Consider the following 15719-nt stretch of genomic DNA (forward strand, 5'->3'; position numbering starts at 1 on the left):
CCCCAGGAACAGCATTTTAGGGGCAGCTGCAAAGTTGCATTCTGGTGATACAAATCCTTCTGTCACTGGAGAGTTTCAACAGGATCCAAACCACAGAGTGCATTACAGATGTGGAAAAATCCATACAAGTACAAGGAGACACTAGTACGAGTCCTAGCAAAGTCACGTACACTCTAGACAAGACAAGGAGGTTTCCTTTAAAAATGTGGAAGTACTGCCTAAATGACATACATAAAAAGAAGCACAAATTCTGATATAATAAATGCAAACCACTGAAACAACAAAGAAGAAGGCAGCATATATAAAATATTAGTAATATATTAATCATAATAAAACATTTTTTTATTGTATTGACATATATTTGAAGTGGGAAACTCAACAGAATGCTTGCCATGTCAGACTTCCAGAGAGCCATGAAAGAATTAGCAAAGAAAACTACGGAGATCTCACTGAAGCAAAATAAATCGTTTTCTCCATCCTGCTCTGTGGAAGACATAGGAAAGATGCTCATCCCGAAATCCCTGTTTTGGTGGGACAGCATCTGAAGAAAGGAAGTGATGTCCACTGACTTCAGTGGCTTTAAAGGGGGATTAATCAAATTTGTGGGAAAATAGGTCTGTTAATGGCTGCCATGATAATTAAAAGAAACCTCCATGTTCTGAAGGGGTGCACCTCTCTAAGCAACAGATATAAACATGAAAGGATGTTACCCTTCAAGCCTTGTTTGTGAGCATCCTGTAAAAATCTGTCTGGTCATGGAAGGAAGCAGGCTATATGGAGCAGATGGATCCTTTACCTGACCCACCAGGGCTCTATTACACACCTGCGACTATTGATTACAGACTCTCCTCTGCTGTCACTGGGCAAACTGGGCCTCGGTGGGCTGTATGGACTGGCAGGACGGAATCCAGGAGACGAAGGCGAGTAGGGACTGCCGGGCCGTGGACTGATGGAAGCTGGGCTGGAGTAGGAAGATCTCAGTGAACTCTGACCATCATCTCTGGTTCTCAGAGAATCCTACAGGAGAAGGCAACAAAGAGTCAAGCAGATATAAAAAATACAGGTTGAAGACTAATAACCAGTCATGTTTTGATACCCAAAACAGAAAAATTAAGAGATTCTCCTGCAGGGTAGTAAAAATGTAGTAAACCAAATAATTGATATTAAAGGCCATTTAATGTTGCCACTGAAATTGACTGCCCTACCATGCCATTGATTGGTAGGGCTGGCCCTGCTAAGTGCCAGTGTGCCCTATGAAGCTTTCTATGTAGGGGCACCAGTGCACCATAATTGGTATCTATATTTTCTCTTCTGTAAACACATAAAGGCAATCAGCCATTCAGGGTTATCACCAAATGTCACATGGTTGGGAATCTACTGAGGCCCATATCCTGGCAGAGGGCCTACCAATGAACAGAGAAGTTTGGCCCATCTTCTCCTTCTCCTGTTCAAGAATTGAACCTTGGCCCAGGGAATTTTGGGAGAGTCTGCTGTAACCCAGGCCTGGAAAAAATTAAGCAGGTCATGATTCTTCTGCTGTCCTTTAAGCCCTGCAAGTACCAGTGGCGCTTAAAGAAATACAGAAAGAGATGCACTCTGTTGGATTCTCCAGGATGGAGTCTGCATTGGCAGGGGTAGTGTGCTTAAGCATTGGGGAGACACTGATCCTTGCCTAGTCCTCCCCACATAGTCAGCCCCACACTCATTATTCTGCTTTGTCTCATTCCTGAAAACTATGCCACACTGATGGCTGCTGAAATGCCAAATTAACTCTAAGCCTCAACCATTCATTGTAATAGGTTTTGTAGTTCTTGATAAAACCAGGGGAATGGATAAACAGTTTATCTGGCAAAACCTCACTCTGCTTCACTCCATCAGATATTCGATACAAATACTATATAGGTTGCGTCTTATTCTGGCCCAGGGGTAGTCAAACTGCGGCCCTCCAGATGTCCATGGACTACAATTCCCATGAGCCCCTGCCAGCGAGTGCATTCGCTGGCAGGGGCTCATGGGAATTGCAGTCCATGGACATCTGGAGGGCCGCAGTTTGACTACCCCTAGGTTAGACAGTAAAGGAGACAACATACAAATCTGGTCAAATGCTTCCAACACCAGACTCATGAAATCAATTTTTTCCCTCATTTACCGTGGAACTATTTGAAAACAAGCTGTGAAATGGTTTGTTAGATTCTTGGATATAAAATTATTTATGGTTCTTTTACATACTTGATGGCTCACTATTTAAGAGGAATTAAATTACAGGACGGGGGAAGAGGCAAAGGGTCTTTCATTGAAAGGCCTAATAATGTTTGAGTTATAACACTGGAAAACAGACCCTGCTTCATCAGTTGGGAAGTGATCAAGGGATATTCTTGATGCTGCTGAAATGGAAACTCTTACAGAAGTTATACAGACATAAAAATGACTAGAGAGCACAAATCTAGCAGTTAGAGATCATTTACTGATGACCTCAGTATGAAATTGATAACAGCTGCTGTTCGGTTGACATCTTTGTTGTCTAGCACTTTCCTGTATGCTGGTAATCATGTTTTCATTTTAAAACAATGTTAAAAATTTTCAAAGGTACATTTGCTGGGCTGAGCTGTATGTCTGTGAACGTAACAGGCTAGGGGAATAATTCTTAATTGCCTCTCTGTGCATGCAAAGAAGAAATGTACATGGGTTAAGGAGAGCAGGTACCCCAGTACGGAAGTCCATAAACTTTAATCCTGCATTGTCAAAAATACGTGTCTGATGAAGACAAAAGGAGTGCTCACCTGAAATCGTATGCTCAGCAGTTCTGGGGAACTTTCACCATTGGTCTGGCTGGGAGAAAATTGCTGAGACCTGGAAATGGAGTGAGCGGTTCCTTAGAAAACACATTTTAGAAAACTCTCTAGTCCTGATCAATGTGTGGGCCAACAACTAAACCTTTATACTTAATAACTACACGGCTGATACAAACTGTTGCTCCCAGTAATATCTCTAGGCCTTTCTGAAGATAGTAAAGGTAAAGGTAAAGGTATCCCCTGTGCAAGCACCGAGTCATGTCTGACCCTTGGGGTGACGCCCTCTAGCGTTTTCATGGCAGACTCAATACGGGGTGGTTTGCCAGTGCCTTCCCCAGTCATTACCGTTTACCCCCCAGCAAGCTTGGTACTCATTTTACCGAACTCAGAAGGATGGAAGGCTGAGTCAACCTTGAGCCGGCTGCTGGGATTGAACTCCCACCCTCATGGTCAGAGCTTCTGACAGCATGTCAGCTGCTTTATCACTCTGTGCCACAAGAGGCTCTTGAAGATAGTACTGCCACATAATTCCAAATCCACTCAACACGTAGGAAGTTCCATAATTAAAAGTAACATGATGCTGTGCCTATCTACATTACAGAATAAATTGTCTTCTGCAGAAATTGTCTGCAGAAATATATCGTCTTCATAACCACCTTCCCCAGAAGTTCTAGGTAGCTAACAACTTAATTGGTAAAATGTAAAATCGTTCACATGCATATTACAGAGGTTTAGAACAACAAAAAATCTGAACTTTTCTCTTCTTCAGAGTTTCATTGCTCCCCCCCCCCCTTTGGTCTTTTTTGTGTTATCGTCTAACTGCGGACAATGGGAGTAGTATGGACCGTCTTCGTACTTTTATTCTGCAATTACTCTAATAGGGCAGCCCTGATGTGGCTCTGGAAGCATGCCAAGGAAGAAACTCCTCACATTCTGGTTGATTGTCATTTTTCTCCTTTTAATTTGAACAGAAATAAGAAAGCCCACTGGACAGTTTATACATATATAGGATTAACTTCTGCCAAACACTGAGAAACAGGGGGCGGGGAATTTTTACATATACCGATTTAAGACCTCCTGAAGCATGCATACAACTAATCCCTGTGTGAATCTGGACTGGGTTAGTCATAGAAAATCTCTCACCTCACACTTGATTAAAAAAAAAATTCTGATGGTGCTTCTTCAACAGAGACAGCTTGCCTCTCCCACAGGGTGTTTGCTATATGGCTTTCAAATGAGGCACAGATGGTGTGTCTGTGTGCTATCCTAATTCTCTTGCCCTCCTCCTGGGAGAAAGCAGCAGCGTACCCATACCAGGATCAAAAGCAGCCTTATTCCACTACTACCTTCCTTCCATCACAGGAGGTGCCGGCTACAGCCTCAGTACAAGAGGTGGGGCCCTGCCCCCAAGTGCCAGACTCTGAACTGGGGCGGGGGGGGGGGAGGACAGAAGAAGTGTGGCTTCTTTTATAGTCTCTCTTATGTATTTGGTGCTTTGATGTAGCTGGGAGCTGGAATTCATTAAGAGGAATTAAATCACAGGATGGGGGAAGAGGCAGACTGCAATGCTTTGGAGAGAATGTAGAATAGGAGAGGCCCTTAAGAATGGATTCATCTGAGGTATGGTCCACTCTGTGGGCCTGGGCAGACTAGATCAGTATGCTGGCTGTGTTTCAGAAATGGCCAATAAGATCTCTAGGCTATTTTGTTCTCCAGACAACAGTTCTAGCTATAGAAGTGCAAAACCCAGTACTCTTGCAAGTGGTAGGACTCCACAACATAGCTACCAAATCAGGGTTTCCAAGTTACAGAGGGAGTGTGCTTGGGTGTAGAAAATATGCAAACTTACATATCATGGAACAAAATTATAAGAGACATTCAGCAATAAAATGTCAAATAATCCCAGAAATGGTGGAAATCATGGATTGGTTAGTTTAGGCTAGGGCCTAGTCTGCACTCATAGGATAATGCACTTTCAATGTGCTTTGGCAGCTGGATTCTCCTGTGCAGAACAGGAAAATCTACTTCTAAAGTGCATTGAAAGTGCATTATCTATTGTGTGCAGAATAGGCCCAGGGCAACCAGGAGACAGATCCAGGCACAGCACCATTCACTGGCTGTTCCCACTATGAAGAAAGGTCTCTGCTATTGCCAGTCCTTGCTGTGGTGTGACGTCAGACAGAGCACCCATGTGTAGTCTATTCTGTAGAAAACCTAACTGACAGCAAGATGGTTTAAGCAGGCACCTTTAAGACTCAAAAAATCTATTCTCCAACTAGTGGCCAAGCTTGTTGCATTCAGGAATACAACGGGCACTAGATTGGGGGGGGGTGGAGTGGAAGAACTCTGCGGATGGCCTCCCCCTCCTCCCAGGACCTGGAAAGGCTGCAGGCAGCTGTCAGGAAACTCACTAGCAGTGGCAGCTCTCACGCAAGAAGGATCTGCATCCTCCAAGCCTCAGAGGGAAGTGGAAGGAGGAGGTCAGGGGTGGGGGACAGAAGGTGATTGGCTGGCCGCTGGACAGATAGGCAAGCTGGTTGGAGGGGGAGGCACTAAGGAACAGGACAGCCACCCTGAGTGGGTGTTAAGTGCTGAGTGGCACTTAAGCCATGAGACATGCTCCTCCTCCAAGGCCTTACCAGAAATATTAAGTGGAACAGATAACGTTACACGAGTCCTAGTTAAGTTTATCAGATGTGCTGGAGACATGTGATGAAGTAAACTCTCATTCACAAATGGCTGGGGAAGAATAAACTTTGTGAGTCTTTTAGGCACCAGTAGACTCTTGTTTTATTTTGCTGCCGCAGCCCATCAAAAAATTAAAACTAAAGAAAGAGCTAGACTCTGGTCTGGAAGCTAATGAAGAACGTACTTCAATATGGCCCTCTCACGTACTTCAACATCCCCAAACACAGTGAAGCCCCATTTGGCAAGTTTGCTGAAAGAGAAAAAAAAAGACTCTAATGGTGAACTCATGAAGCAGTTGGAGATGGATAAGGCCTACTCTAGGCCTGACTGGAGCTACTCTCTAGTCAGGAATGAGTGACTTCACTGAACACAAACTTTGTTTTTCATGAATTTGCCTCTATCTCTGTACCTCAATAATATGCAGTGAAAAGGGGAGGAGGTCTGTTCTAGAACAGGCACATCCTAATCCCCGTAGAGGTATGGGTCCAATTAAGAAGCCAATAAAATCTGGATCTGATGTTAACCTCATTAAACACACTCAAGCATCAGCCAGAGAATTTGAGAGAGAATGCCAAGCCCATGACAAGGACACTGAAAATTAAACTAAGAATTGGGAGGGGGGGGTTAGGTTTGAAACTTGCATATACTGCACCTTAGAACTGCTTCACAAGAGACTCTTAAGCATTTAAAAAAGAACTCTGAGGAAGGTGGAGCATGTTTTTCAAAGCACATGTTTCAAATTCTGATGCAGCACAGTCTGTGCAACAACTAGGAGCGTGTGAGAGGAAGTTCCTGGTTCAAACCTTACCACCCTAGGGCCACCTGCCACCCACATAGCTTGCCACACACAATACAGGAATACTGGCTTATTTTTACAGGGTTAAGATGATTGAGATAATGTGTGTGAAGCACATTTGACATTTCAAAGCTGTGCATAAATCCCAAATGACATTCCTCTATTCATGAAGTAAGTGCCCCATGTGGGCAAAGTGGATGTCCTCGCATGAGCAAAAAAGGGAACAGTATGGAAGTTAGGAGGGAACAACAGACAGACATGTGAAATATGCAGGAAAAATATTTTTTTTAAGCCATGTGGCATCTTCCCCCACACCCAAAAAACCATCCCAGTGAGGGAGGGCTGTGAATGAGCTCTCTTGTTACCTGATAGCAGTGAATCTGAAGAAAAGCAAGGGACTTTAGGAATTTAAAGGAGCAATTATTCTATAAAGCAGAACTCCCCAGAGTGTTTTGGGATTAGTTTGGGTTTTTTTTGGCAAGCCTGTGTTCTTGTATGGCTCCCATGAGACAAGGTGCCATAGACAATGGCGCACCTAATTTATTCAGTGCCCAGGGTGGGCAGATGAGAGGTGATTGGTAATGAGAGGGCAGGGTGTGTGCCTGGCCAGGCTCTGAAGCTGGTGGAACATGGACATAGCTACCTCACCACAAGTTTCTAGCAGCCATTCTCACTGGCCCAGGAGCAGCCGGAGTTCCTTGTGCTGATGGGAGGGGGGAATGTTGAGACAGCATAGCTCCCACCACTAGTGGTGGCTTCATGAGGCCCACAGTGGCTTCTTCCAGGGGCTGGAGGGCTGCGAATAGTGGTGCCCCTCCATCAAGTGGTGCCTAGGTCATGTGCCCTGGCTGTCATACCCCAAATGCGCTGGTGGTATTAGAGCACCGGCTTTCCATGGAAAAGGTCCCAGGTTCAACTCCCTGTGTCTCCAGTTAAAAAGTTCAAGTAGCTGATGACGTGAAAAACATTTACATGACACCAAGGAGAGCAGATACCAGTCAGAGTAGATAACACTGACGACCTTGAAAGACCAGTGGTTGGACTCAGGATAAGACAGTTTCATGGAGAATGGTCTTAGTACTGCACATACTAGGTCTTGGTATATACCACAAGAGTGCCAGAAAAGCTGACTTCAAAGACTCCCAAGTGTCCCAAGGCAAGTGTGGCAGATGCAAGAAGTTGCATGTTCAGGGGAGGGTGGAGAAAGAAAAGAGAAAGATGAGCTAAGGGTCCCAAGAATGAGAGGAATGCCATCTTCGGAGCTGCTTTAAAAACAGTTTAAAAATGTATTTACATATATTTGAAATGCAAAACTCATCAGGGAAATAGCTGCAATGTCAGACTTCTACAAAGACATGGAAGAATTACCAAAGGAAGCTAGGGAGACCTCAGTGAAGCAATCTCCCTAAATTTTTGTTTTGGTGAAACTGGGGGATAGCATCTGAAGAAATGAAGTGATACCCACTGACTTCAGTTGTTGGGTTGATTACAATACACTTCCATGGAGAATGGCCTTACTGCTACACCTACTAGGCCTTGGTATGTGCCACAAGAGTACCAGAAAAGCTGACTTCAAAGACTCCGTGCCCCAGGACAAGTATGGCAGAAGGAAGAAGTTGCTTGTTCAAGGGAGGGTGGAGGAAGAAAAGGGAAGGGTGAGTTAAGGGTCCTGGAATGAGAGGAATGCCATCTTCAGAGCTGCTTTAAAAACAGTTTAAAAAAACATGTATTTATATATATTTGAAATGGGAACTTCATCAGGGATATAGCTACAATGTTAGACTTCTATGAAGGCATGAAAGAATTACCAAAGGAAGCTAGGGAGATCCCAGTGAAGGAAAATAGATTACCCTGCTCTGTGGAAGACATCGGAAAGATGCGCATCCCTAAATCCGGTTTGGTGGGACAGTATCTGAAGAAAGGAAGCGATGCCCACTGACTTCAGTGGCTTTGAAAAGGGACTAGTCAAATTTCTGTGAAAACAGATCAGTTAATGGTTACATTTTTAATAACGTTAAATTATTATTATTTATTATAATAATTTGGTTCCCCCCCCCTTTTCAAATTTCAGAGAACACCTGGTTGTGAAAAATATCTTCTGCTCTCTGAATGTGTGTTCTGTATGTCTGAAGTATTTTTGACCACTGAGGAAGGCTGTAAAGGCCGAAACACGTCCGGTTTAACATGGGACCTATTAATCCACTAGGAATGCTATTAAAGTGTTCAGTCTGATATTCAGAACCCTAATGGTTTTAATTTTATATGTGGACTCTATGTAATAAGTATTTAATTTGTTATTTTATTTTATTTGCTGTCGCTTGACTCTCTTGACAAAATTGTGATGCCTGCTACCTTCAGTGACTGGACTCATTATAAGACTCTTTCATGGAGAATGGCCTTAGTACTACACATGCTAGGCCTTGGTATGTGCCACAAGGGTGCCAGGAAAGCTGACTTCAAAGACTTCAAGTGCCCCAGGGCAAGTGTGGCAGGAGGGAGAATTTGCATGCTCAGGGAAGGGTGGAGGAGGAAGACAGATAGATGAGCCAAAGGTCCCGGAATGAGAGGAATGCCGCCTTCTGAGCTGCTTTAGCTCGGTTTGTCACTTTTGGGGTAGTGCCAAGATGCCATTATGACTTTCCAACCCTCATCAGGCATCCGCTGCACGTCAAAAGTAGACACAAACAAGGAAAAAGGAAACTGCTGCGAAGAGAGAGGACAAGGTGGAAGGACAGACTCGAAACGCATATAGGCTGGCAAAGTGTGTGGGCCGGTTTCTATACCCAGCCCTGTTGCTTCATAAGCCCTCCTGTGCACACGCAATAGTGCCATGAAACATGCAAGCCAGAGCATGCCAGGGTGTATAAAAAAAGGTAGAAGAGCCTCACCAAGGCTCACCCAGCAGGTGTAGGGGGCAGTCTAATTCAAATACCTACAGGAGGAGTGGCTGATCTAAGCAGGGGAAGGTGAAAGGTGTAAAGAGACTGCCTTTTGAAGGAGGAACTTGAACTAGGGATTCCTTGAGGATTCCCTCAGGCAGTGCTATCTCAATATAGCCTGCCAACCCCTGGGGAAACAGGCCAAATTCTGGTACCAGCCAGCCTAGGGTGGGGAAGGAGAATCTCTGAGTCATGCCAGTAGGAGGCCACACCCTAGACAGCGTCCTGCTGTTGAACAGTTTTACACTCTTCTTGTCCTCTCCCCCAACTTTTCCCTTTCCCAAAACAAGTTTCACATACAGCTTGAACTACTGGCCACCAAAGCTACCCGCTTCCTCACTCTGGGTTCAGGCCAGCAGACACTTTGCCCTGAGGGCTACTTTACAGCTGATAGCTTTGCAGTCACACGCTGGGTCATGTGGGATTATTACAGGCCCAACTGGATTTATGTAATAGGCCCCGGCGAATTCCAACGGTGGCGGGGCCTGTAATTCTTCTTACAGCAGAATCTTTCACCTCCGCAAGACTTTCCGTGTGTACGTCACTTGGCTTTCTCTAGACTTTACCCAAAACAAGAACAAGCTTTAACTAACAAACGCTGCCATTAAGAGTCCGGAAACTCAAGTAAGTGAATGTGTTCTGGCTCTCTCTTCTAGAGTTGCCACTGAGTTGTTGTTGCTGTTATTATCATCATCATTATCATCATTATTAGTCATTCCTTTTATTTAGTTGTGAAGGAAGAATAATCTTTCCTGTTGGCTATTTTAAAGCCCCCCCCCCCCCTTAGTCAATTAGACCTGTCAACATGCACTTGTATGAAAGCAAGTTTGGCTGTTTTCTCCTAAGGGAAAATATGCCCTCCCAAAGTCATCACACAAAGAATGCATACATTCTGGTTAGGGTTTCTAGTCCTCAAGGTAGAAAGAAAGGAATTCGAAGCCACCGAAAGGTTTAAAGACGGAACGGGCCTCAAACAAGTTTTGCAGGTGTCTGTCTTTTATGCTCCCCCCTTATAGGCTACCTTCATGTTCAAGTAACCCTTTGCTGCATTCTTTCCCCCAAAGTGTCTTCTCTTGTTCTGCCACTGCCACCAAAACAGGGCTTACCCAAGCCACTCAACTGCAAAACACACTCATACTGCCGAAATAAATAAATAAATAAAAGTTTTGCAAATTAAAACAGGCTGTTGGAATTTGTTCTGATGACAGCATTTGAGCTTCCTTGACACAGAGCATGTGCACAGGCCACTGCATGTCCAAGACGTATTAGGAGAGCATCCGGACTGCTGATGCAAGAGGACAGCCATGGTTTACAGGGCAAACCAAGCAGACACTTCAAATTGCCTTCAGGATGGCGCATGCAATCGAACACTGTCCCTTTTCTCTCCTTCCCACAAAAAACAGCTGTGGGGGCTGGAACCAGTTAGACCCAGGCTGTGGTGAAAGGATTGCCAGGCGCTGCTGCCTCCCTTTCCAGCTCACCGGCTCCAGCTTAGCTGAGCACCATTTCTAAACCACCAACGGAGTCACAAAGCCAAGAAAGCAGATTTTGAACTGAGTGCAACTGAAATTAATATCTAGACAACCTTCAAACCAGGAAAGCAACCGTTCCACAAGCCTTTCACCCTCCTCCAGCTTAAAGGGCTTTTCTCCATATGGAGCCATGGCTCAAGTCCCGAGTACACATAACTACAGCTTCTCCCTCCAAATCAGGGATTCAAATAATTCCTCCGTGCACCTCCCAAAGTACATCCAGTATGTTGGCTTTGATTTCATGGATCTGCATGCACCATTTCAGTGTTTCTGAGCCCTGCAGATTAGATATGTACCAAGGAGGCTTGCAGCTAGTTATTTCATGTGCATGGGAGCAAGGGAGGAGACATCATAAATGCACGGTCAGACACCAAAACTCTAAGCAGATATTACCCACTGTTATTTAAGACTATTTCAATTTATATATATATATGTATAGGTTTATTGATTATTGACTATTTCAATTTACCTTTCAAAGTTTTAGTTTTTACTGAGAAGTACCCAAATGCCTTTGCACACACTGGCTAGAATATTAGGAGCGGGGAGCTGGATTATTTTTTACTGAACTGTTGGTATACTCAACCATGAGAAAACTTCACGCATCTGAGTGACTGGTAGCTGTTGCTTTGAATGACTTCCATGGAAGCCAGGGGGAAAACAGCTTCATAAATGAGGAAAACAACCCTGCAGGGATTGCTGAAAGTACGGGAAGCCCCACAGCAACTGCAGGTGATTCCTTGGAGACCAGCTTTCAGGCACCCTCACCTGTCCACCTGCAGCAGAAGCTGCCCAGAGCTCTGTTTTATCTTGTTCTGTGCCTCCACGTTGAGCATCTCCGCAGTGCTCTCACCATTGATGGAGATGATGATATCGCCGGGCCGAAGGTCACCGAGGGCTGCTTTGCTACGCTCAGTCACCTGCATGCATGAGGGGTGGGGAGAAAGTTGGATAGAGTTGAGAAAACAGAACAACATTCTTATTTCAACTACACCAAAGAAAGGACAAGCGAGATAAGCAGGCATTCAACTCCTCAGCAGAGACAACAGCTTCCAGGTGGGGCCTGGAAATCTTCTAGAATTACATATGGTCTCTGGATAGGGTTGCCAGCTTCAGATTGGGAACTACCTGGAGCTTTGAGGAGTGGAGCTTGAGGGGGGCAGTGTTTGGGGAGGGGAGGGACCTCACTTGGACCATAGAATCCACTTTCCAAAGTGGCGATTTTCTCCAGGTGATCACTGTCACTTGGAGATCAGCTGTAGTAGCAGGCTATCTCCAGCCACCACTGGTGCCACCAGATGACAGAGATCACTTCTTCTGGACAAGATGGCTTGTTTGGAGAATTAGCTCTATGGCATTATACACCCAATGAGACCTCTCCCCTCTCCAGCTTCTGCCCTCCCCTGGTTCCATCCCCGAATCTCCAGAAGCTTCCCAACCCAGAAGAGGAAAGCCTACTCCTCAAAGCTCTTGGGGAGTTGGAAAGGCATAACAGGTTTTGCTGTGCTTGCCTCTGGCTAATTTAACTGATGCTCTGAGTCCATGCACTCATCCATATTAAGGATTTAAAAATGGGTGTGCAGCTTTATGATTAACAGAAAGAGCTAATTAAGCCAGGCAGAAAAGCTCCAGAAGACTAACGCCGCAAAGCCAGTTTGGCACAATATCTTTCACGTAATGAGCAAGACAGCAAAGAGAAAAATGCTATATTGACCACTGCTGACAGTGTTTGGACAGATTCAGAAAAGAATGGGAAAAGAGCATGGGCCTCTACTCAATAGTATGATAGCTGTAGCAAGATAACTCACTACAAATATGGGACAAAATTGTTGCACCACCAGTAGAGGAATGCTTACGGACGTGTTGGTGGTATAGTATGATTATGGGCAAGCTTACAGTATGTAAACAGTTAAGAGGAAGAAGGTTATATATTCAGGATTTATGAAAAGGCGGAGGCCTTATATTTGTCCCTGGAATATGTCAAAACCAGAGGAAGATGTGAAGGCTGAGACACTATATTTAGAGATTATTTCTATTTCTCAGTCTTGCTTTGTTATAAAGAGTTGTCTGTAAGTTTCTAGATTTAAGGGTCATTAACAAGAACTACATAGCTAAACTTAAGTAGACTTCAGGATATGCTGCCTGCCTGCCTTGTAATGTTTATAATTTAATATAATTAGTTAAAATATTTGATATCTGTATTCTTTTTCTTTTCATCTCTGATTTAAGCTTAGTAATTATACATAACAACTACTAAAATAACATTATGGGGAAAAAACTGCTTTATACCATGACGGAATAAGCTAGTTATGGGTAACGAGGTTCCAGAAAGCAGAACACTAGACAGGCAAGGCAACTTCCACATGGGGAAAGGAAGCAGGCCAACTTCCATGTCACACAGAACTCCTCAGACAAAGTTTGCTCTCTATGCAGTTGAGCACTGGATAATCCTGTTTGCAAGTGGAAACTGTTATAAAGGAAAAAGAAAAAGCAGCAGTTTCACCACCACACCTTTAGGTCGCCCCAAGGTATGACAAACGCATACCTCCAAAAACGTACGTCTACTGTAAAAGGTGTTTTATGCAATTAAGATGATGACTATGTTAAGTTCCCTTCATTCCAGCATACAGAGTGTTGGGGCTTATAGGTTGTTTTGTAGAAGCAGCACAGCTGCCAAAGGTTCTGCCAGCTTCTAAACGAAGTACACTGAAGACTTCCATAGTTACTTGGAACTACGGGTGGGCATGAGCCACTATCCGGGCCAAACTCGGGCTGATTCAGAGCTCAGGAGCCAGTGTTTGGGGAAGGCACGTTCTTCAAACATTTGCTAGACTTTTGGCTGGTTTGGCTTGGCTATTTGTGGTAAGTCATTAAAATCTAACAGCTAAGCGGCAGAATCATGGCTGGGGAAAAGGAACAATCTCCACCCTCTTTCTCCTGGCTGTGGCCAACCGCAGCCAGAAGAAAGGGGGAGCTGAACTTGCCTGACCGGTTCAGTTTGGGTGAGGCCCGTTGAATTTGGGGTTCAGTTCAAGGGCCGCCCCAAACCCTGAACAAGTTTTTTTTTTTTAAGGTTTGCTCCCATCCCCACTTGAAACAGCAAAACATACAGGGACTGTACAATTAAGGGAACGGAAAAGATAAAATCCAACAAAGTTTCGGATTATTACCTTTCATTAGCAATCACAAACAATTATATGATTAGCACTCCCATAGCACTTACATGGTTGAAAACACTCCTTGCCTATCACCACAGTAAAGATATAATCTGGACATAAGTAAGTACAGATGTCCTGACATTTCTTAACCTCCTTGGTTCCCCAAGCTCAGTTTTCTGTTCAACTGCACCAATTGACAAATCTTTATCCTATATTGTACAAAGGTTTGGCAGCTTCTTTTTGCATAGCAATGTGTTACAACAATGTACAAATTAGATTACTAACAGAGAGCCAATTGGATGCAGGGGCTTGAATGCTGCCCCAGGGACAGGGACACCCAGGTTCAAACCTCCCCTCAGCCATGAAGCTCACTGACCATAGACCAATAATCTCCTTTCACTCATAGCCTACCTCACTAGGTAGTCGTGCTTCTAATATGTGAAAAGGGAGAACCAGCCTGAGTTCCTTAGAAGAAGAGGAGGCTAAAGAAATGCAATGAATAAATAAAAACGCTAAAAACAAATCAACCCACTGCAACCTCTTCAACTCTTCTATTAATGAAGATATTTGCATTTCAAGCTAGCTTTCAGCAACATAGTCTTGAGAATTAGCTACATTTGTAGTATTGCCTGGCTGGCAGCAGGAGAGATACCAGGGATTGAACTTGGAACCTTCTGCGTGCCAAGCAGATGCTCTAACACTGAGCCACAGCCCCACCCCCCAAGACAGAAGCGTTGAGAACAGAGAGAATGCCATCAGACCATGATGACAATGCAAATTCCAGCAAATACAATCATATTGTTAATACGTTCCATTACATATTTCTGGTAAGTCCTTGGAGGATGAGCTGATCTCACGGCTTAAGTGCCACTCAGCGCTTAACATCCACTCAGGGCGGCTGTCCCACCCCTGAGTGCCTCCTCCTCCAACCAGCTTGCCTGTCTGTGCAGTGGTCAGCCAATCGCCTTCCGTCTCCCACCCTTGACCACCCCCTCCTCCTTCCCTCTGAGGCTTGGAGGCTGCAGATCCTTGCTGCATGAGAGCTGCCCCTGCCGGTGAGTTCCCTAACAGCTGCCTGCAGCCTTTCCAGGTCCTGGGAGGAGGGGGAGGCCATCCACAGAGTTCTTCCACTCTATCCCCCCCCCCCCAAATCTAGTGCTCGTTGTATTCTTGAATGTATTGGGCTTGGCCCCTAGTTGTTAATATAATACTGTTTCCGAGCATTTGTCTCAAGCCCTGGAATGGCACTACTTTTCTGAACAATTTCCCTCTTGTCAGCAGACAAAGGAAAGAGAGGGCAGTCTCCCTATGCATTTGTATTCTGTGTCTTTGCAACTGAAGACGACCACTGTGAAGCCTGAAAATTTGCAAATTCCTGCACAAACATATGCCAGAACTACATCTCTCATTTGTTTCAAAAGGCAGCAGCCAAGTTTTCTACAAACAGTCTGCTCACATGTATGAAGGGGTCCTTCCGGAATGCTAGCTCACTTAGTCAGATGTGAAATAAGAAGGCTATTGCCAATGAAAATTATTTGCCTGGTAGCCCAAGGAAGCAAAGGACGCTTTATATTCCATGTGGTAAGACAAGGCTGCTCTGTTCCTCAACACAGATCTAGAGGAACCGGCCTGCAAGAAGAGAAAGGGAATCACTGGTATGCTTTCACAGAGGGGCCATGGCTCAGTGACAGAACATCTGGTTTGAATGCAGAATATCCCAGGTTTAGTCCTCAGGATTTCCAGTTAAATGAATCATGTAGCAAATGATGTGAAAGATCTCTGCTCTAACCTGAGACTTTGGGGAGCTGTTGCCACTC

At 44.6% G+C, this 15719-nt stretch overlaps 1 protein-coding gene across 3 annotated transcripts in view; it reads right to left on the bottom strand.

The window, feature by feature from the left end:
* Nucleotides 1-15719, bottom strand: part of PDLIM2 (PDZ and LIM domain 2) — a 45925-nt gene that overhangs the window by 13084 nt on the left and 17122 nt on the right. For all 3 annotated transcript variants that reach the window (XM_077305373.1, XM_077305371.1, XM_077305372.1), the window contains 3 exons: nucleotides 11513-11664; nucleotides 2781-2850; nucleotides 824-1017 (listed from right to left, as the gene is read on the bottom strand). In XM_077305373.1, coding sequence (XP_077161488.1) covers nucleotides 824-1017; nucleotides 2781-2850; nucleotides 11513-11664 — 416 coding nt within the window. The remainder of the gene's footprint in view (nucleotides 1-823; nucleotides 1018-2780; nucleotides 2851-11512; nucleotides 11665-15719) is intronic.

The sequence above is a fragment of the Paroedura picta genome, chromosome 12 (genome assembly GCF_049243985.1).
Source record: "Paroedura picta isolate Pp20150507F chromosome 12, Ppicta_v3.0, whole genome shotgun sequence".
Taxonomy (NCBI): domain Eukaryota; kingdom Metazoa; phylum Chordata; class Lepidosauria; order Squamata; family Gekkonidae; genus Paroedura; species Paroedura picta.